The sequence below is a fragment of the Panthera pardus genome, unplaced genomic scaffold (genome assembly GCF_024362965.1).
Source record: "Panthera pardus isolate Hobbes unplaced genomic scaffold, ASM2436296v1 HiC_scaffold_12, whole genome shotgun sequence".
Lineage (NCBI taxonomy): Eukaryota > Metazoa > Chordata > Mammalia > Carnivora > Felidae > Panthera > Panthera pardus.
In genome coordinates this window covers 72230131-72252231 of record NW_026526677.1, presented here as the reverse complement: position 1 = coordinate 72252231, position 22101 = coordinate 72230131, and the positions used below count along the sequence as shown (strand labels likewise).

The window sequence follows — 22101 nt, the reverse complement described above, 5'->3', positions numbered from 1 at the left end:
GAGGAGGGCACCTTTTGGGATGAGCACTGGGTGTTGTATGGGAACCAATTTGACAATAAATTTCATATTTAAAAAAATAAAAATAAAAAAACAACTAATCCAAAAAAATTGTATATGCTTAAAGTTGGTTAAATGATATGTAAATTATGCATCAAAAAAGCTAACAAAAAGCATGTGTCTACAGTAAAAATGTATGAGAACATAAGAATAAAGATACAGAGGGAACAAAAGAATGAAGATGCAGAAAAAATGGAAAGAATAGAGAGCAAGTGTATTAGCGTTTCAGGGCTACTACGAGATTCTGGACTTTCTGCAATTTTCAAGTTGGTAAAATAAATTTTGTAAAAAGGAGGATGCTGGGGGCGCATGAGTAGCTTAGTCAGTTGAGAATCTGACTCTTGGCTCAGATATACATAATATGAAAATGAAGGATGCTGGCCGTAGAGGCACGTGTTCATAGAAGTGAACAGCAGTTGTGCAGCTTTTCCAGATGTGCAGGAGAAAGCCTGCCTCCTCCCATCAGCCCGAGAGTCTGCGAAGACTTGTGAGGAAGGTTTGCATATTTTGTGTAGTGTCTCTTCAGTTTTATTTTTCTCCTCTCGTATTATAATATCTTGTTGTCTCTTCTTTCTCTCTCTGATCCAGTCTTTGCAAGATCTTCAGCCCTTTGCTAAAGGAGATGGAAATTCCAGCCCAGCAGGTATGGACTCTCAGGAACACCTGGTGATGTCAGGAGCTGAGACCATCCAGGCTTCTGCATCTGCCTCTTGGAGAACAGACCTGTTTTCCTTTCCCTGTTTGGCAGTTTTATTATTTTCCCTATGGCTTAGAGGAACCAGTCATTCTCTCCCCTGTATTTGTTAGAGAATTTGCATCAAAAACGTTGCCAGCGGGGCCACAGTACCTCTGTGGCTTCTGTCCTTCCATCCTTTCGTTTTATTCTCCCCCGCCGGACCTCAAAGGTGGAATCCTGCGTGTTCTCAACCCAGTAGCTGGAATCGAGCGCCCAAAAGGCCCAGGAGGAGGAGAAATCCTTCTGAAGCCCATGCACTTCCTCGTGTAAAATGTGAGGAGCTGTGAGGACCAGTGAGCTCGTCCTAATTCCGCGGGTGGGATGAGGTCAGAGGGAGCTGGCGCGCTTCTGGGCCGCGCCTTCTACGAGGTCTTGGAAATCCCGAGCAGAGGCTCCGTGGGGACGGGGGGATGGGGAGGGGGGAGCCGCATCAGGGACTCCAGTGGGTTTCGCTTTGTTTTGACCACGCCCCGCGCCGCATTCCTCCCGCGATCTCCCGGCTTCCGTTCGGGTCTTGAGCCACGTCCCGGGGTCGCGTTCCCACCCGAATGCAATCACCACCCGCACTCGCACCCGCACCTGTTCTACGTCACCCCTGACCTCAGCACCCAGAGAAAGGCTCCCGGCCGGGAGGCCGGCTGCGCGGACCCCGTCTCCCCCTAAGGCTGGTGCGCAGAGCCCGGAGGGGCCCCGAGGCTGGAAGCGCTTGGCGACGCCTCTTCGCTCCAGTCCCTCCGGCCCCGCTCGCTCTCGGGCTCCCTCCTGTGGGCCCTTATTTCCACCCCCGTCCTGTCGCCCCTTGGGTCTGTTCCCGAGGCTCCGCTTCCCTTTTATGTTTTTTTTTTTTTTTCCCTCGGAAACCGCGCCACTACCCCTAGTCTCCCGGTGCAGGTTCCCGGCCTCAGCGGGACGAGTCAGTAGGCCGAGCGAGCACCGCAGAGTCCCCGTGCAAAGGGGCCTTGGCTGCGGGACCGTTTGGGGCCGGCCCTGCGCGGTGGTGGGTGTGGTCGCCGCCGTCCTGCATCCCTGGCGGGAAAGGGGTAGAGATGCTCAGCCTTTGCCTGGGGGATTTCAGATCCAGTTTGAATCTCCGCGAATTGCAGTGTTGGTTTAGGGACCCTGGCCTTCTAGGCTTTTCTTTCACCCTGGCGACAGGGTGCCCTCCACTGCAGTGCCCTCCACTGCTCTCTAGGCGCCTGGAGTATGAACTGGGAAGCCTCAGCCTTGGGGACAGTGGGACCCGTTCCCTCCAGGGTAGGCGACAGGTGGGCCCCGCGGAACCCCAGCTTCCTCTGTAGGTGGTTCAGATGACTTTCTCGAAAACTGTGCAGTCCGTTTCAGATCACACATTTTCACCCACGCACTGCCTTTTTCATAGACACAAAGGGGAGCGCGCAGAGAGGATGTAGAATCCCCTTTAATCCTGGGGCCGTGGATTAACAAGGGAAACAAGTCTCTGCTCTGAAGAAGTTTGAGCCCCACCCTGTCCCTGAGGACCTTCTGATGTCAGGATTTCTCCGCTGACACTGGAGCTGTCCCAATGACCAGAGTTCCCTACCATTTAGCCCTAGAGGAATAGGGGAGGGTCCGCCTTCTGTACAGCATCCTGTCCCCTCCCCCAGGGTAAGATGACCCCAGACATCCTCTGCCTCCATCTTTTTTTGTTCTTGTTTGGTTTTTCCCACCAGTAATGAGCAAAGATCAAATCATTTGGCCCTTTGTTCCCTCCCTCCCCACTTCCCAGTGGCTGCCTTACTTGAGTCACCGCCCAAGTCCAAAACCTTTCTCTTCAGTTAATTAATTAGTTTGTTTGAGAGAGAGAGAGAGAGAGAGAGAGAGAGAGAGAGAACGCTTGTACAAGCAGGGAGAAGGCTAGAGGGAGAAAGAGAGAATCTTAAGCAGGCTCCATGCTCATCATGGAGCCCTACTCAGGGACTGGATCCCATGACCCTGGGACCATGACCTATGCCAAGATCAAGAGTCAGATGCTCAACCAGCTGAGCCACCCAGCCACCTCCCCCAAAAGCTTGCACTTTAAATCACTGACGAGGTGTTGGAGCTGCCCTGTGGTTCCCAGCGGCATATCTGAGTCTTTCATATCTCATTCTGTGTGACAACTGGTAGAACCTGAAGAAGTTTGAACCAGCCAAGAGAATTTAGGAAAATTCCATTAGAGCTCAGCAGGCCTCCTGGAGCTCCCATTTACAATTGTGTGCTGAGAAGATGGGTCACCTGCTCTGTGCTGGTGAAAATGAAGCAGGAGATCATTGGTGAGTATAGAACGGAAGGATTTGGACAACTGGATGATGGGTGGGATCATTGCTCAAGAGAGGAGCAGGTTTTGGGTTTGGGATGAATTCTGTCTTTGACACTTGAAGAATGGTGTGCCAGAGGAAAACTGTAATGGAGATGTCAATGAGATCATTATTTTGTGGTACGACCTTTGCAGAAATATATGGACTTAATTAATGTGAGAATAACAGATAGACACGTGGGACATGATGGGTTCATGCTGGAAAGGCATATAGGCTACATGAGAATATGTAGATTTCCAAGACAGAGACAGCAGTGAAGGGAAACCAGGAATTTATGGTACTTGAAAGAAAGGAATGCCCAATGATAAGGGTGGTAAATTCAGGAAGCAACTAATTCTACAATCTCCTGGCCTCCCTTTGATTTGCTTTGACTTGCTCCCTTGAGACTCAGGCCAAGCGTCACTGATATGAGGAGATATGCGCCCTTCCTCTGGTGTTTCAGATTCCAGGCACATGACAGCACACAGGTGACTCCTTGATATTTCCCATTCAATTTTTGTCCAACTTATGCAAAATGAAAGAGCCTAAGTGCTAATCCAGCCCAGTCTATGTGTCTGCAACAGTTCTGAGGAGATTTTCCTCCCTGGTACTTCTCCCTAACTACATTTTGTTTCAGTTTTCTAGGGAGGAGCCTAGGGAATTCCTTCAGCTTTGATGTAATAATTAATGAATCCTGTTCCCACACCCACTTGGATCTTACTAAACTGGAAAAACAATGAATTCAAATCTAGATCATGAAAAAGCGTTGGTGAAGTGAATAAATACCCAGAAGCTTGTGTAAATATCCATAAGAAAGGAAGTGTGCCTAAACTGTAGTCATCTTTAACACAGTATTCAAAAGTGGGTGTCTGCAATATGATGTGGGCTTAAAAATCAGTTAACTTGGAGCACCTGGGTGGCTCGTTCGGTTAGTGTTTGACCAGCTCAATTCATGATCTCGCCGTTGGTGAGTCTAGCCTGGCATCGGGCTCTCTGCTGCCAACACAGAGCTTGCTTCAGATCCTCAGTCTCCCTCTCTCTCTGCCCCTCCCCCACTCTCTCTCTCTCCGTCTCTCTCAAAAATAGAAATTAAAGCTTAAAAAAATTAGTTAGTTCAATAACCCAATTCCCAGTATGAATATAGCCATGGAAAAATTACACTGATACATGAGATGAGTGATTTTTTAAACGGTGATTAACATTATGGATTAAGAAGAACAATAATGTAAGTAAACATGCATTTTCTGAATACATTATAGTTATTTCAAATAAATATTAGTCAGCATAATTGTCATTGCAAGTTCTATCAACTTGAAATTCAGAAGTAAGACAGGCATACATTTCTCTGACTTAACATTGTTCTGGATATTCCAACCAACACATTCAGAAAGAGGAATTAGAGGTATAAAATTGTAATTATTGCCTTTATTTTCTAAATATCATTTACTTAGAAAATCCCTTAACAAAAATTCACTAAGGCACCTGGTTACCTAAACCCTCAAGCCTTAATGGTTTTCATATAAAACAATATGACTAATTCTATGATACTAATATTCATGAGAACACAATATGGAAACATCCAGGAATATACAGGGAGAAAAGAGTATAATTAGAGGACACTAGCCTTAAATACATTTCCAAACATAACCATAAGATAAATAATGACAAAAATATAATACTGAGACAAGAATTCACAGAAAGGCCAGGAGAAGAGAAGAGTATATACATCTATGTCTGTGTCTCCATATATCTATCCATGTATGTATGTATCTACCTATCTATTTATCTAATTCATCTATCTATCCATCCATCATCCATCCATCTATCCTGGATGTTAAAGCTGAGACTCACCTGTGCCTGGAACAGGAGGAAGGAGTTTAGGCTTCTGCCAGGAACGAATGCAGAAACCACCTAGAGGATTGGTGATCCAAATCATAATTCCTTGAGTCCATAGAGGCACTCATTCAAATGAAATCATGAAGTTTTTCAAAGATTAAAAAAATATAGATTTGTTCTTTTCTGCTTTCAATATTTTATTCATAGAAAAAAACTAAATATTCACAAAAGTAGAAGAGAAAACTGAACTGATCATGAAACCATTACAATGATCAACTCATGGCTACTTTTAGAAAATACATTTTAAAACTTAGTCAACTAAGTTTTGAAAGCAAAATGGCAGCAAAATCACGAAGTTATATTTGAGGCTAAAATAAAACAATATATATTTTGCAAGCATTGGCAATTTTAAGTGTTTTAGAATTTTGGTATTCTCTGGAAATACAGTGTCCATATCCATCACAGCCAGTGACATGCTCCCTTTAATAAGGACAGTTATCTTAAGGAATGTTTCTGTCTTGAGTTCCCTATTTTTATTTTTTGATATTAGTAAGCCTCATGGAGATATAGGAGTTCGATATACATACACATATGTGCCTCCTACCCCTTCCTCATCACAGATGAGGTGCAGGAGTCCTGAGGCACGATTCCACAGGAAATGTCAGGGTCACCCAGGCTCCTAGGCGTCCTCTGCCAGCTGTGGCATGCAGATGAGAGGAAAACATCTCACTTCAGGAAACAGTCTAATCCAGTGTTCTCCTCACTGCTCTGTCATCTCATTGTTTATTCCAAGGGCACTCAGTGCATGGAGTTTCTAGGGGGTGGATCTGGGGTACAGAGGGGAGCCAGAAAATACTGCACCAGATCCCCTCTTTCCAACCAGTCCTCCTCTGAATTGAGGAGGAAAGGCAAAAAGGAAGGAAATGAAAAGGGACAGAGAGAAGAGCCCTTCCAATTGACACAGATGCCTTGGACTTTTGCTGGGAAGTTCTCTTTCCCGCCCTTTAGTGGCTGAACAAAACTCAGTTGGGGTCCGCATCAGAGGAGTCACCTAAGGAAGATGTGCTGGAGCCACTGTCCCCAAACTCACAATCTTCGCATTCACTCCCGCTGCTGGAGTCTGAGGAGCTGCTGCCTTCCTCCCCTTCCTCCCCTTCCTCATCTTCTCCTGATCCCCAAGAGGCATGAGCATTGCCCCCAGTGGTCTCTGGTGATTCTGTCTCCGGAGCCTGCAGCCCTGACTCCTGTCCAAGCCCTTCTTGCAGACTCCTTGCTGATGGCGACTGCAGATCTGTCCGTCTGACCTTGGGATCCGGGCCTCCCCTCATGCTCATGTTTTTACACTTACTATAGGTCGCCTCTCTGTAGGCAGCATACTGTTCAGGAGACAGGGTCTTGAGCCAGTCATCCAGATCCACCTTGTACTGTTTCTGCAGCTCCTCAGCCTGCTGCTTATAATGGTCCTTCTGGCTCTGCGGGACTCGCTGCCAGCGCCTGCCAATCTCCACCCTGCGCTCCCTTGGGGGCACATCTCGCAGCTCCCTACTTGACCACAAATCCCGGTGGAACTTCTCATATCCGTTCATGGGGGGCTTTCGGGGCTCTCCACGGAATATCATCCTCTTGGAAAAACAGCTTCCTAGGGGAGACTTCACTTCTGGCACGTGACTCGGAAACTTCTTTTGGGCCCCGTTTGGGCTCCTCTTGGTTACATCCGATTTGTTGGGGTTCTGGAATAGATCAGGGTGGTCATCCTTGAATTGAGCCAGTTTCTCCTCAAACTCCTGTTTCTCCTTCTGAAAATCTTGAATATATTTGAGCTTTATCTTCTCTGGGAGCTCCTTGTATTTCTTAGACAGGACCTTGGTCAGCTCCTGGTTGCTCAGGTTGGGATATTTCTGGGAGCACTGAGGCCGCTTCTCCATGAAGAAGCGAAGGTAAGCAGTCAGGGGCTTCTTGGGCAAGTCCGGATGTTTCTTACATTTTTTGCTTCTGTCAGGCTTTTCAACATGTTCCTTGGCTTCCAGGACTAATTCTGTCAAAGTGCGAAATTTTCTCAGGTGATAAGAAACCTCCAACCATTTGAGTTTGCACATTTCTCCAGAATAATCCTTAAAAGCTACTTTTTCCCAGTCCATCTGTGACTGGGTTGTTTTGAATGTGTGGCTGTCATTGGAGGGAAGGTTAGTCTCCATGCGGTCCAGTAACTTCACAATGTCTTCTTTGGACCAGTGACCTCGGCCTCTAGACAACGCCATTTCTAGTTCTTGGGGCACTTATCTGGTCCTAGCAGTTCAGAAACTTCAGCAGGAGCTCAAACCTTCTCACTTTCAAGGCTTAGCACGTGAGTTATTTCTGGAAGTCCTAAAGTGTGGGGAGGTCCATGTTTCTGAGGAGAGAGAGAAGCAATGATTGAGAAAATTACAACCCACTTGGGATATGCGCCCCCCATAATTTAATCACCCTTAACGATGTAAACAATGTAACAATGTAAATGGAAACAGAAATGGAAAATTGCCCACTTCTGAGTTGAAATTTATGTTCACATTTTTTCTTTTGTTTTGCTTTGTTTTTGAGAGAGAGAGAGAGAGAGAGAGAGAGAGCTCAGAAACTTGAAAGAGGGGCAGAGAGAGAGAGAGAGAGAGAGAGAGAGAGAGAGACTCAAGTAGGCTCTATGCTAATCGAGGAACCCTACTTTGGGCACGATACCATAAACCTGGGATTGTGACCTGAGCAGAAATCAGGAGTTGGACACTTGACCTACTGAGCCACCCAGGCACCCCCGTGTTTCTCATCTTGAAGCCTCAGTCCCTTTTACCATACTGCAACAAGATTTTCCAATTAAGTTTTAGGGCCAAACCAAATATAAAACTACATGAAATCTAGAACATTCCCTCTAGATATCCCCATTTATATATACAATAAACATAAAATAAATAAAATAAGTTTATAAATTTGTAAATGTCAAAACAATAACATTAATTGAAAGCTCAGGAGTAAACTGGAAAGACTTACATACATAATTTTTGTTAACTAGGCATATTACACCCGCTTAGAAAAGTCTTAAGCCTGCTGATAGTTAAATTACTTATTTTTAAAGAAAAAAGTACTGATTCTTCTACTAACAAGGGTGTGCTCATCTAATGATTGTGTAAATGGTCTCATCAATGCTTATAGGAAGATCCACCCAATTGGGTTAGGAGTTCTGTGTTCTCTGGGTTCTCTACTAGAAAATGGGTAACTTTCTGAGTTCCCACAGTCCAGCCAACTTCACAGACTTACAAACAAAACAAACTTACTTTGCCCTTGCAAAGCCTTTAGTTTGGGATCCCTGAAGCTCTTCCCTGATTAGGTTTCTGCAGTAGGCAGGACCAATGGAAGATGTACCTTTCTGTCCTTGATTAGAATAATTCCATTCTCAGTCTCCAGAAACCATATACTGAAATTACCCTCCTGTTGTTGGTTTATCCTTGCCATTAATTTTAAACAATGTGCACATGGCAAATTTTTGTCTGGGTTTCTGGGTCCCCACATTCTTCTCCCATTCCTGCTTACACATCTGACTATCTTTCAGTATAGTATTTGAATGTAGGTCCTTCTCTTCAGTGTTAATTTCAGTGTTTTCTCGTGGTCTAGGATCTGATAGTTTCTCATCATCAGGAGGCTATCTAAATCCTTTTAGTGCTGCTCAAGTTCTTCTTAGTCTACTGAGGCCAAGGTGACCTTTGATACCAAAATGTGAATCGTTATACTGAATTCTGGGTTTAGGGAGATGTAATCTCTAAACAAAAACTACAGAGGATTTGTGAAAGCAATATGATCAAAGTTAAATTGGCTATCAGGAGATCATGATTGCAAGAATGACTTAGTTTTACTTCTACAGCAAACATTGGTGAGACAATAGCTCTATTCCCTTGGTGAACACAGTTTACATGAGAGGAGTTCCTGCCTCTTCTCAAAATAAAGCAAATACAGTATCATAAGTTTAATGTACCAGCAAAGTGCATTTGTTTCTATGAAATCATTTCATTTTCAAATTTAAAAAATGACTCCATTCCTTCATCTTTTTCATAACTTAAGCTACTTTGTCATCTGATTTTGCTATATATTTCTGGAATAATTTGGTGCTTAAGTTTTGGTCTGTTGTTTTACTCATTCCTTGGCTGTTTATATAGATTATAAAGACTCACAAATTAGTTTCCAGTCTTGTAATTTTTTATTCTCTGTAGATCGTAAAAATGAGTTAGGACAATCTTATTTTCTTTGTATAAATATATTACGTTCTGTTCTACAAATGGCAATATGCAAGTATGCTAGAGGAAATACTTGGTAATTTACAAGTAGATAACACATTGGATAATTTGGAAAATAACTTGTATTTGACTGTTGACAAATGATTTCAGAAACGTCAGTTTTCTGACATAAAGTTAGAGATGAATGGGCTTGCCTTAAAGTGACACTGGTAACTGTGCAGAAACGTCAGAAATTAGAGGGACGATGTGTTCACTTGGAACAGAAATGAATGAATGTTTTTGCAAAACAAAAATTTTAAATTATGATATGTTTTATGGTGCTGATTATAATTACATGATTGTTAAATCTTTTCACCATGACAAGGAATGCTTGGTAATAATTCCTAAGGACTTAGAATATGCTGCCATTCTCTCCTCCTTCACAATTGGTTTTCAATGCAAGTGTGTTTGTAATAAAGATAGGAAGGCAAACTAAAAAACTTAGTATATTCATGTAAGAAGATTCAAATTGAAATCTGGTCCAATTTTACAAAGATTAATCCTGTTAACACTCATATTCAGAAATTGATTTTGGTGACAGATTCTGTTTGAAATAAAAAACATCAAGGAGATGTTAGTTTTATGACTGTCTTATGTATGCACATTTTTGTGCATTTTAATCAATGGGTTGCAATAAAGGCATTTTTCTGGATCATGGATGAGGGACAGAAGACATACAGATGAGTGGCGTTGTATAGATTTCTTCATCAATTAAAAAAAAATTATTATCTCTTATAATGATGTTATTTTACTAACCATTATATCCCCAACCTGACAGACTGTTCTTGGAACTGTAAACTTATCAGAAAATTCTTGTTGATTTAATTAATTCAGTTGCTTAGAAAGCCCAGATTGCTTGCTTTTGCCTATTGTAGTGTCTTGGAGAGTAATGGCTTACTGATTTTATTGGGTCAAAGGTGGGATTTCTGGCTCCAACATTTAGTAGCAGTGTAATTTTAGACAAGAAATCATGATTGGATGGTTTTGACACTTAAATGAAAGTAGATGAGCTTAGTGAACTGCCCTTGTTAAACCAATCACTGGCTAGTCACATTATTGATTGATATTTCAGACCAATCAGGACTCACCCCTGCAGCTATAGATTGGATCAAAGTCCTGAAGTGCATGCTTTTTGGAGGAAATTAACAAATCAATACTCACCAAAACTCTTTCATACAGGAGGAAGAGGGTTGGAAAGGCCTATGCCTGCTGGTTACGCAACAAAGCTTTCTTACAGGAATTTTATTCATTTATTGCAAGTATACAAATATATTTGGCAACTGGAACCCATATCACTAGCAAGCATGGATTTAACTAGTAAGGTAATTAATGTGATAATTAGGTCACCATTGGGTCAATGTATAAGCAGCTGCAATAGAAGTTAGGTTTTAGTTGCCTAGTATATATTTAGTTACGGTAATTGCTTTCAATTGTTTATCTACAAAAACTTTAATAATATTAAAACAAATAATTTTATCAACATGCTTAAAACCATGGAATTCTTGTAATCTGTGCCTTTCTGACTAAAGTATCTTGTTACTAAAACAACTTTCTTTTCCTTTTCTTTTTTAATGTTTATTTTTGAGACAGAGAGCGGGGGAGGGGCAGAGAGGAGAGAGTATAGAGGATCTGAAGTGGGCTCTGTGCTGACAGCTGAGAGCCCCACTCGGGCTCAAACTCATTAACTATGAGATCATGACCTAAGTTGAAGTCAGATGCTTAACCAACTGAGCCACCCAGGTGCCCCGAGAGTATCAAAGTAGAGGAGATATTCTCTTTTTATCAATATAAGGCTAGTTTGCACATAGTAGGAGTGCTTTCTTGAACAGGATTTTGGAACAAATTACTGAACTGAATGGCAAACCCTCACTCCCCTTTTTTGGGAAATGAATATGTTCCTCTTGCCTTATTGCAAAGAGCCCCTCTTTATGAAGTGACATAAATAGTCCACAAATATTAGGCCAAAACATGCACAGAAATCTTATATGTGTATACAAATATACGTTCATGCCTGTCATCTACTATAGCTTATTTTTTTTGTCCTATATCTTAGTCTTCTTTATCCATTTTATTGTTTTTACTATCAACTGATTTTATTTTTTATTTTAAAAAATATTTATTTATTTATTTGTTTTGAGAGACAGGGAGAGAGAATGTGTGCACGCACGTGCAAGTGGGGAAGGGGCAGAAAGAGAGAGAGAGACAGAGCGGGAATCCTAAGCATGCTCTGCACTGTCAGCGCACAGGGCTTGATCCCAGAAAATGAACCATGAGACCATGACCTGAGCAGAAATCAAGAGTCGGACGCTGAGCCGACTGAGCCACCCAGGTGCCCCTACTATCAACTGATTTTAAACAAAACTGATACTGACTTCATTAGAGCGGATGCACTTATTAGCACCTTCACAATATAAAAATTAAAATAGTAAGTAAAATTTGGGAGTGTTAAAGTTAGGGTTACAGGTGACCAAAAATTGACACTTATCTCAACAGCAACAAACACAGTTTACTAAAACATGATGTACATTTTTCTATCAGAATAACCTATGACTTCACCATCAAGTAAGACTAACAACTTTCTGTTCTCAATCATTTAGATTTATTTGCAAGAGAAATTGCAAGGGGAAAAATATCTTTGTTTAAATTTGAGGGGGGCATTTTAGTAATAGACTCATATTAATACTGTTGATATGTAGAAGAATTCCTTAGTATTTTTCCTGATTCCTTTAAGAACTGTTCTTTGGTTTTTTTCTTTTGGTTTTATTATTTTTTTTAATTTTTAAAAATCTATTGGGTTTTTTTTTGGTGGTTTTTAAAAATGTTTATTTTCAGAAAGAGAGAACAGGGAAGGGGCAGAGAGAGAGAGAGGGAGAAAAAAATCCCAGGTAGGCTCCACACTGTGAGCACAAAAGAGACTAATGCAGGTCTTGATTTCATGAACCATGAGATCATGACCTGAGCCAAAACCAAGGGTCAGATGTGTAGCTGACTGAGCTACCCAGGTGCCCCTTTTTAGGTTTTAAAGTGGAGTCACTTGGATCTGGGCATTCTTGGAAGCAAAATGACTTAGAAATTAATATTTTGTGCTAAGAGAAGAAATATTTCACAAGAACAAAAAGCTTGAATGTTTTGTCTTTTAAATTTTGAAATCACAGATAGTTTATATGAATTCAGATATTAAGTCAACTCAGAAATGGGCTGGGAATTTTTAAACTGGTTTTGACTAGAATATTCTTTTCTTTCCATAGTGGAGATTTCCTTCAATAAAAAAATAACTGATCATGATATCAAACTGGTTGTGTGAGAAGTTTGAGGTGTAGGCATGACTGTCAAGATGCATCTTTAAATTCTGAAAGATCTAACTATTGTCCTGTGTGGAGAACATCAAGACATATTATGGATGATGACTTCACCTCTGGAAAACAGTATTGAGAGCTGGATGTGGGCCACTGTTGGGAGTAAGCTCTAGGAGTCTATAAGGATTCTTGGATAAGGAAGAATGGCCCACTGATGGAATCTGAGGATACATTTCTTCTTTTATGTGTGAAAGGATAATTGTTACAGTCTCCTGTCCAGTTTCCCAGTGTTTGTCAGGAAAGAAATCTCTGGGCCAGTTGGTATGTGTTCCTTGACTTTTGATTCCATCTTTTGTTTTGTTCCATCTTCTGTAAATTAAAATCATCTCTGTGGCCCACTTATCTAGAATACATGCTGTGGTTGCACACCTGGTTTGGGAGTTTGCTGGAGTTACAAAAATACACGAGTGTGTGATTCCAGCTCAATGGTGTAAAGTAGGAACACAGAGTTTGCCCATCATAGACAGACTTGGTTATCTACAATGCCCATGTCATTCTGAAACTTCTTCTCCCATCTCTTAATCTAGTATGTCCTACACTTCAGTTCACCCTCAGAAGACAAATAAAAATCTGTTTTAGGGGGAAATCTCCCCTAACCGTCAGGACCAAGATAGGCCTTTCTTTATATGAACTCCAAATATATTTGACTGTATCTTTTCCAGTAGTGGAAATTGCAAGAAATATAGAAAGTGTTCATTACCCCAGCAGGTAACCTAGTGTCTAGGAGATAACATGCATTTAACAGATATTTGATGAATGAGCCAATTCATAAATGAGTAACATGATTGCCTTATTGGCAGCAGGGTTTGACTACACTATACTACCCAATAATTGGTACAGTTTACATACTATATACTCTGTTTGCCATAGTCCATATCTGAAAGGTAGTTCTGAAATACATATGATTCCACACATTTCTGACTAATAATTGAGAATAGCCATTAGAAGGAATTCTGTCAACCATTGAAAATGACATAGATTAATAGAGGATATGAAATGTTGAGGATAATAGGGAATTAAGAAGAGACTGTCTACGGTTCTCAAAATTTTATTCGGCTCCCTCAGCATCATAATCACCTGAGCCTTGTTTCAAATACCAGTTGTGAGCTCAAACTCAAGACCTACAGAATGAAAAATGTTACATGAGGGGGGATGAAATCTGTGGTTTATCAGTCATTCCAGGTAATTCAGATGAATGCCAAACTTTGGGAAACACTGAATGAGGCTGTTTACAGATACGAAGGCCGAGTAAATTTCTTACACCTGAGAGCTAGAGTATCACTAGACACACTTTGATTCAGTAATATTGATTAAATATTCTTTAATGAAGAAAGTATAATAGTGGAGATTAAGATCCTAAAGAGAATGTTGAGGACTTCAAAAACAAAGTTGGATAGTCATATTTCTGGATTCTTGACTACTTAAATAGAGGAAAAAATTTTTTTCTTTATCTTGGAAAATTCAGATACCACATAGCATTGAAAAAATTATGTATGTAGTTGAAAAAGTAGTGCGTTTAATTTATTTTCCTGAAGATCACTCAAAAAAGACACTGCAATCAGATTTTTAGGTATGTTGTTTTTTGGGTGTATTTCAAATTCTGGAAATACGTGATGAGAAGATCGCAATGTATTACATGCAAATACATACTAGATACTTATGCATATACACTTTATACTAAATATGGATGTTGGCAATAATACAGCAGCATTCTTCTATGGGTCAAAACATCATTAGGCATTTTGAGATATCAGTGACAAATGTGATGGTCTCGACACACAATTAAGAGGTGAGACACTGGTACAGAGATGGACAAGAAACCCACAGAAACCAAAGAGGAAACCTAAGACTCACTTGTTATATGGAAATGTGATTTTTGACTGAATAGGTAGGCATTGCCAATGGATTACAAAAGAGAAACTTCCCAGTGAGTATTCTGTGACACTTCAAAAAATTAATTCCAGGTACGTTCAATATGAAAAAGCAAATTCATCATTTTAAAAGATGTGAATACAGGAAAATATCTTTTTGGTTCTTTTTGGTTATGTTAGAAAAGGATTTCCCAGTGAAGAAACAAAAAACACAATTTAAACAAGGTAACTACTGATCAATTTAACTACAAAACTTTTAAGGACATCTGTTCTCAAAAGACACCCTAATGGAAGTGAAAAAAATGAGAAAAAAATACTGTAAGACATAAAACTAGTTAAGGATGAATATCCAAAATATGTAAAGATTCCTTCCAATCTGGAAGAAAAATAGAGACAGCGCCTTCCCCCTAGGAAAAACATCTGAAACTGTTACTTCACAGGAGAAGCAATAAACGTGAAGATCTTCTCAACCTCATTCATAGTTAGAGACATAAAATTAAAATGACAATCACTACCATCAGATAAGCATTTAAAACTTAATATATTAAGTTTTGGTAATGAGGTGAAGCAACTCTCCTGGCTGAGATGAGAGATATTTGCAGGACGAGGGGGGGACCGGTCTGGGGGGGTTACAATGGTGGGGGGGGGGGGTTCTAGGCAAGGTTTGGGTGCTCTGGGTCCAACATTTCCCCAACCTCGCGTGGAGGCAGAGGGTGAGCTGGAGGCCAGAGGGTGGCTATTCCAGAAGCTGGAGACCAGGGCTGCCTCTCATGCCTGTGCTGGAGTCACAGAGCCACGCGCCCCCCACAGGGCATCAAGGGCGCTGCACTGAGCAGGACAGGCAGGGAGGCTCTCTTAACAATTCCGGAAGCTACCGCAGGGAGACTGGAGAAGTGGCTTGCAGTTCCTGCCACACCCTGCTGTTACCTATTTGAAAAATGATTTTTCCCTCGTGTTCTGGCCTCAGTGGCCCTAACTTCTGAATCTTCTAGACACATGCGGGACCCTGGATGGCACCTTCCTGGAGCCCAGGCCCTGGCTTTACCCAAGGGCTGTGCTGGGCTTTGGGCCAAAACCAGGGTCCCTACCTTGCCACATGTCTGGTAGTGACAGTGCAGACATCAGGTGGCTGGCCCTTTGAGGATTTTAACGTTTATTTATTTTTGAGACAGAGAGAGACAGAGCATGAACGGGGGAGGGGCAGAGAGAGAGGGAGACACAGAATCGGAAACAGGAGCCATCAGCCCAGAGCCTGACGCGGGGCTCGAACTCACGGACCGCGAGATCGTGACCTGGCTGAAGTCGGACGCTTAACCGACTGAGCCACCCAGGCGCCCCGAGGATTTTAAAGGCTTAGGTCGCATTTATTTCCAGAATGAATTCTCCTTAGGGGAACTGACCCCTGGCACTTGGGGTACAGTGGGGGATGTTCCACACCCAAGAAAGATCAGTGAAATCTGGGGAGAGTATTTCCAGCCCCCCCCCCCCCCCCCCCCCCCCCCCCCGACAGGGCCCAGGAATCCCTAGGAATGGGCAGCACTCAAAGGAATCTGAGAACTCTTACCAAAGGCTCTGGGCAGTACCTGCTTGACATGCTTGACAGGTCCGATTTGGAGCTCCTGATGCCCCCAACAAGGGAGGTGGGAGCTGGCTTTGTGCCAGGGGTACTCATTCCCTGCATGGGAGGGTCTCACACCTGAGGGTACACTAGATGAGACAGGGGACAGGGTCATGATGGACCTGTGTGGCCAAGAGCTTGGAGATTCCTGGCCTCCTCTTCTTGAAAGGCCTGACATTTGCCCCTTTTATCCTCAAAAAGCTGTACATTCCCTGTTTCTTTCCCTTCTGAGTAGAATCTGGTATTTAGTGATGACCCATACTGGATTCTCTTCCCATCAGGTACTTCCTAATAATGTGTATATTGGAGATACTTGTCATACATACCCCGACACCTTGTAGTGGGGCCCAGTGCTTACAACACTATAAGTGCCTAGAACCTAGTTTCCAGAAACTCTTATGCAAGACCCTAGCCCCACTCCACCACTGCCAAAGCCTGCTTACCTAACTCACTCAGGAGAATAAATACACAGTAAAAATCAAAGGGAGTCATTGTTTCTCAAGCCTAGCAGCTCTAAGCACACAGACAGACACAAACACACCCTGGTGGGGAGGGAAGGGGGGGAGGGGAGAGGGAAAGAGAAGACACTAAAATATATCAAAAGAGGTGGAGATCAACAGACATCTTAATGAAAAGAAGGTAATATTAGAAGCACATTTGTGCCAACTAACTCGACAGCTTAGATGAAATGGGCAATATTGATGAAAGAGACACAATACCTGGGGTGCCTGGGTGGCTCCGTGGGTCAAGCGGCTCAGATAGGTAAGGATCTGACTCACAACTTTGGCTCAGGTCAGGACGTCATGGTCATGATCTCACGGTTGTGAGATTGAGCTCTGCCTCTGGCTGCATGCAGGGTGTGGAGCCTGCTTAAGATTCTCTCTCTCCCTTTGCCCCTCCCCCTCTTGTGCTTTCACTCTCAAAAAACCAAAACACTTAAAAAGAAAAAGAAAGAAAGAAAGAAAGAAAGAAAGAAAGAAGGAAGGAAAGAGACACAATACCAACACTCACTGAAGATAAAAACTGATACATTTTCAAAAATGTTTTATAAAAATAAACCCTCTATATCCATTAAAAAATTTGAAATTTTAGTTTATAAGTCTTCCCACAGACTTATGTTTAAGCAAAAGGGAGTAGTGGGAACCTTATTGCCTCTCCTATTTTTATATTTATTTTCTCTGAAAAAATGTTTTTTGTTTTGTTTTGTTTTTCTTTCCTTTTTTTATATTTAAATTTTAGTAGTGCAATGTTGGTTTCAGGATTAGAATTCAGTGATTCATCACTTACATTTCTTTCCGATTTTATCTCAATTAATAACAACATTAACAGCACAAAAAGCTGTAGAACAACAGCCTTCAGACATTAGCCAACAGGCAGCACAGAGAAGAAAGAAATGAGGCGATCCAGTGTAGATCCATGCCTACCTCCTGGCGATTTCTAGACCTCAGTGTTGAGACAGGAAATCCTGAGTGGAGTTGTGGGTTCAGGGAGTTCAAGGTGATTGGAGTTCCCAGGACTGAGTACTGGTTGAAAAGAGAGCTGCACACACACACACACACACACACACACACACACAGATCTGTAAAGGGGCACACAGCTAGAATCTATAGCTGAGTGCAGATCAGTTAAGTCATATTAGGAAAATAGTTGATCAAGAAAAGATGACAAAACCCACGAAACAATACCTGCAGCTCTCACAGGGCTGGGAATAGTTGATGTTCCCCTCACCCACAGCAGAAAGTCCTTACACTACACAGGATATAGGGTAGAGTACTCAGAAGGGTATTGTCCCACTGCAGGGGGGTAGATTCAGCCTAGATTAAAAACTTCTCTGGTCCTAGGGCACCTGGGTGGCTCAGTTGGTTAAGCATCCAAATCTTGATTTTGGCTCAGGTCATGATCTCACAGGTTGTGAGATCAAACCAGCATCCGTGGGACTCTGTACTGACTGTGCGGAGCCTGCTTGAGATTCTCTCTCTCCCCATCTCTCTCTGCCCCTCCCCCACTTGCGCACACATGCATACACTTTCTCTTTCTCTCCCACTCTCAAAATAAATAAATAAACTTAAAATTTTTTTCTCTGGTCCTACTTTACACTGTTTAAAATAAAGCCTTGAAAGCAGGATTTCTCCCAGAGTTAACCCCCCTCCACACTCCCAGGCCATAGAACTGTGGCAACAAAAAGGGTTTCACATCCCACTATAGACCTGGTGATATTTTGGGTAATACCACTGCAAAAGTTGATCATTCATGATCTTTTCCTCAAGAAACTTACATTTAAGTAAAAAGCATTTACTATACTGCTGTATGTGCAGGGGTAGACAAGAGAATGAAGGGGTGTCAAGGGTAAATGGTTTTTGTTTTTTGATATGTAATTTCCAAGAGAAGATAATATTAAAGAAAAACATTTTGGAATCTGAAGACTATAATTCGCTTTTTTAGCCATGGCCTACATTAGAAGAGCAGATTTGCGATAACTGATCATTTGATGTAGTGAAAGTAGAGTGTTTTCATTCTAAGATCCTACCCTGGGTGAAGCACCAAGATCTATCATTGACTAAACATGAAAATGTTTTTAAAAGACTGAATAGGATGCACGTCTAGTCAAGATGGAGAAAACTTTGATAGTTGCCTAAAATTACCAGAAAATATAGCATTTCTTTTACAAAAATGTTTATAATGCCTAGGGTGCCTGGGGTGGCTAAGTTGGTTAAACTTCTGACTTCAGATCAGTCATGATCTCACAGTTCGTGAGTTTGAGCCCCGAGTTGGGCTCTGTGCTGATAGCTGAGAGCCTGGAGCCTGCTTTGGATTCTATATCTCACTCTCCTCTCTCTCTGCCCCTCACCTGCTTGTGCTCTCTCTTTCTCTCCCCAAAATAAATAAATAAACATTTAAAAAAATGTGTATGATGCCTTCTAGGAGTCAATCATGTAGTACACACCAACTGTGTGATCATTAAATCCACAAAAGATCATAAATCTTTCAATTATGCATATGTATTGAATATTAAAAGGAGTATATGAGAAAATATGTGAGGTAATAAGAAAAAAAGCAGAGTCTTAAAGAAAAACCAGCAAAAGCTATTGTGTGCGCAGTTTTAGACCAAAACAAAAAAAAAAACAGTACTGTGTTTCCAAAAAGAAAACAAGCTTTAAAAGGGAAGAATTTTGTGGAGGACTCACTGAAAAATATAAAATTTCAGAGAATTTTAGTTCAGTGGAGGTTGGCACGATCCATAAAACAGTAGAAGGATAGTTCTGCCAGACCAGCAAGTGGTATTATTGGCCAGGGGCTTGATCACACTGTACTGATAAACCAAATGTGGATAAAGTTTCTTTCTGAAAAAATATCAGGAAAGTAGTGAAAAAAAAAAACAACTATTACTTGTTGACATAAAAAAAAGGAATGCATACAGATTCACACAGATAACCAAATACAGTGTGTAGTAATGGGTTGGTGCAGTTAGGATTGTAATATAGTTTCTTAAAAGCAGATAGGAAGAATATATTTTGGGGATCCATTTATTTTAAAAACAACAGACCCATATGGATCACATAGGTTAACTCAAGGTGTGGCTTCTTAACTGGAGATCGAATGTGGAAGTTTGAATAAGTTGGTTTAAGAAGGTTTCCAATCAGCCATAATCTTCAGGGTGTGTTTACCAGGCTGCAAAAATCGAATCATGTAACCCAACACCTTTCCCAAGATTCAATAACTGAAGCACTTTGGGTAAATGGGCGTGGTCTTCAAAGACTATAAAACATCAGGCAAAGGGCCGAGTTCATTATTTCGTAGAATCTTTGTGTTTGGAGTTGGCTGGAGTTGGAGTTGGCTTCAGAAATTTACTGCTACTGAAAGGTGAGCGCCTAATCCTTGAACCGACTTTAACAGAATCACTTACTGAAGAAGAATGGAAATCTCCATTACCAGTAACCACGGGTGAGTACTCATATTCATGAAAGCAACTTCTGTTATTTTCTCTTAAAATTAGGAACGATAATCCACATGTCTGTTTGTTTAGGTTGTTTCCAAAGAATTTAATAGTAGAAATTGTTTCATTACTTTAAATTTAGTCCATTATGAGGATGCAACCTCTTCTCTTTGTATTTATTTTTTGAGTTAGTATGATTATTTTTCCTCTGTTATTTTTGTGTGCGTTGATTATTCATATATAATCGTGAGGTACAGAAAATAATTTGGCACCAGATAGCTTGCAGTTTGGTAGGTAAAGCAATAAATATATGCTAATTGTATTATTTTTCTGTAGATACTAAGTCATCTATCCATGCCCACCAAGCTGTTCATGTTATGCTCTGTGTATGTGCATATTTAAGTACATGTTTGTATCTCAGGTCTGTTTAAAATGCCGGTCGATTCAATGTGCTGAATTATCCCACAAACACTCATTGTGAGGTTGAGTGTTTGAAATGTCTCTTAATGTTCTCAGCTTCAGACTTGGATTTCAGTTTTCAGAGGGAGATTATCAAGTGTTTAGGAACTGGAGTGACCTAGAGAAGACTGTTACTTTTCCCTATGAGGAAGTTTAGATACGGGAAGGTTCTCTGCATCCACTGAACACGAAAATAAGGACTCTTGAGTGCAGCCAAATCAATTTATGGACAGTCCCCAACTTAAGATGGTGGGACCAAATGATTTTTTGACTTCACAGTGATGAGAAAGTGTTGCACATCCAGTAGAAACTGAACCTCAAATTTTGTGTTTTGGTCTTTTGACAGGCCAGCAATGGAGCCCTAATGGTTCTCTGGTGACGTTGAGCAGCAGCAGAGGCAGCCGCAGTTCCTAGTCAGCCAGCGACGGTGACGGTTGACCTCTGATGCCCTTAAATCATTTGTACCTACACGACCATTCTGCTTCTCACTTTCAGTACAGTATTCAATACATTACAGCAGATTTTTGACACTTTATTCTAATTTTTTAAAAAAAATTTTTAACGTTTATTTGTTTTTGAGACAGAGAGAGACAGAGCATGAATGAGGGAGGGGCAGAGAGAGAGGGAGACACAGAATCTGAAGCAAGCTCCAGGCTCTGAGCCATCAGCTCTGAGCCATCAGCCCCGAGCCCGACGTGGGGCTCAAACTCACGGACCGCGAGGTCGTGACCTGATTTGAAGTCGGACACTTAACCGACTGAGCCACCCAGGCGCCCCTATTCTAATTTTTTTTTAATGTTTATTTATTTTTGAGAAACAGAGAGAGACAGAGTGTGAGTGGGGGAGGGGGAGAGAGAAAGAGGGAGACACAGAATCTGAGGCAGGCTTCAGGCTCTGAGCTGTCAGCACAGAGCCTGACGCGGGGCTTCAACACATGAGCTGTGAGATCATGACCTGAGCCTAAGTCAGAGGCTTAACCAACTGAGCCACTGAGATGCTCCAACACTTTATTCTAAAATGGACTTTTGTATTAGCTGATTTGGCCCAATTGTAAATGTAAGTGCTCTGAGCACTTATAGGTACGTGAGGCTAAGCTATGATGTTCAGCTGGTTAGGGGTATTAAATGTGTTTTCAATTTATGATATTTTCAATTTACAGTGGCATTATTCAGATGTAACCCCATAGTAAGTCAAGAAAAATCTGTATCTTAAAACACAGTCATCATTTGCTGCTGACAATCATGTTGACTTGAGGTATATATCATTTCATAGAGAACTGGAGTTCTAGATAATAAGTCCAATTGAATTATGAGTACATTATTAGTCTCTTTTTAAAATCATTAATGTCTTGAATGTTTTAGGGTTGATGGAGGAGATAAATTGACTTGCTTTGAAATTTTCAAAATGAAGGTAGTAGATAAGATCCAAACAAACTATACAACATTTACTTTAAAATAGGTCAACTTTGGGGCACTTGGGTGGCTCAGTTGGTTAAGCGTCTGGCTCTTGATTTTGGCTCAGGTCATGATCTCACAGTCTGTGAGATGGACCCCCATGTCAGGCTCTGCACTGATAGCACAGAGCCTGCTTGGGATTCTCTCTCCCTCTCTCTCTGCCCCCTCCCAAATAAATAAATTAAAAAATAATA

At 41.5% G+C, this 22101-nt stretch overlaps 1 protein-coding gene and 1 long non-coding RNA gene across 2 annotated transcripts in view; one reads left to right on the top strand and one right to left on the bottom strand.

Moving 5' to 3' along the window:
• The window catches only part of LOC109267335 (uncharacterized), a 28129-nt gene extending 27226 nt beyond the window's left edge, over positions 1 to 903 (top strand). Inside the window, exon 4 of the long non-coding RNA XR_002080035.2 lies at positions 646 to 903. This is a non-coding gene — a long non-coding RNA (uncharacterized LOC109267335). The remainder of the gene's footprint in view (positions 1 to 645) is intronic.
• A 5042-nt stretch (positions 904 to 5945) lies between these two features.
• On the bottom strand, positions 5946 to 7193 carry UBTFL1 (upstream binding transcription factor like 1). The gene has a single exon (XM_019450063.2). It carries the CDS (start codon positions 7179 to 7181, stop codon positions 5946 to 5948), a length of 1236 nt encoding a protein of 411 aa, XP_019305608.1. The 5' UTR covers positions 7182 to 7193.
• Positions 7194 to 22101: the final 14908 nt, after the last annotated feature.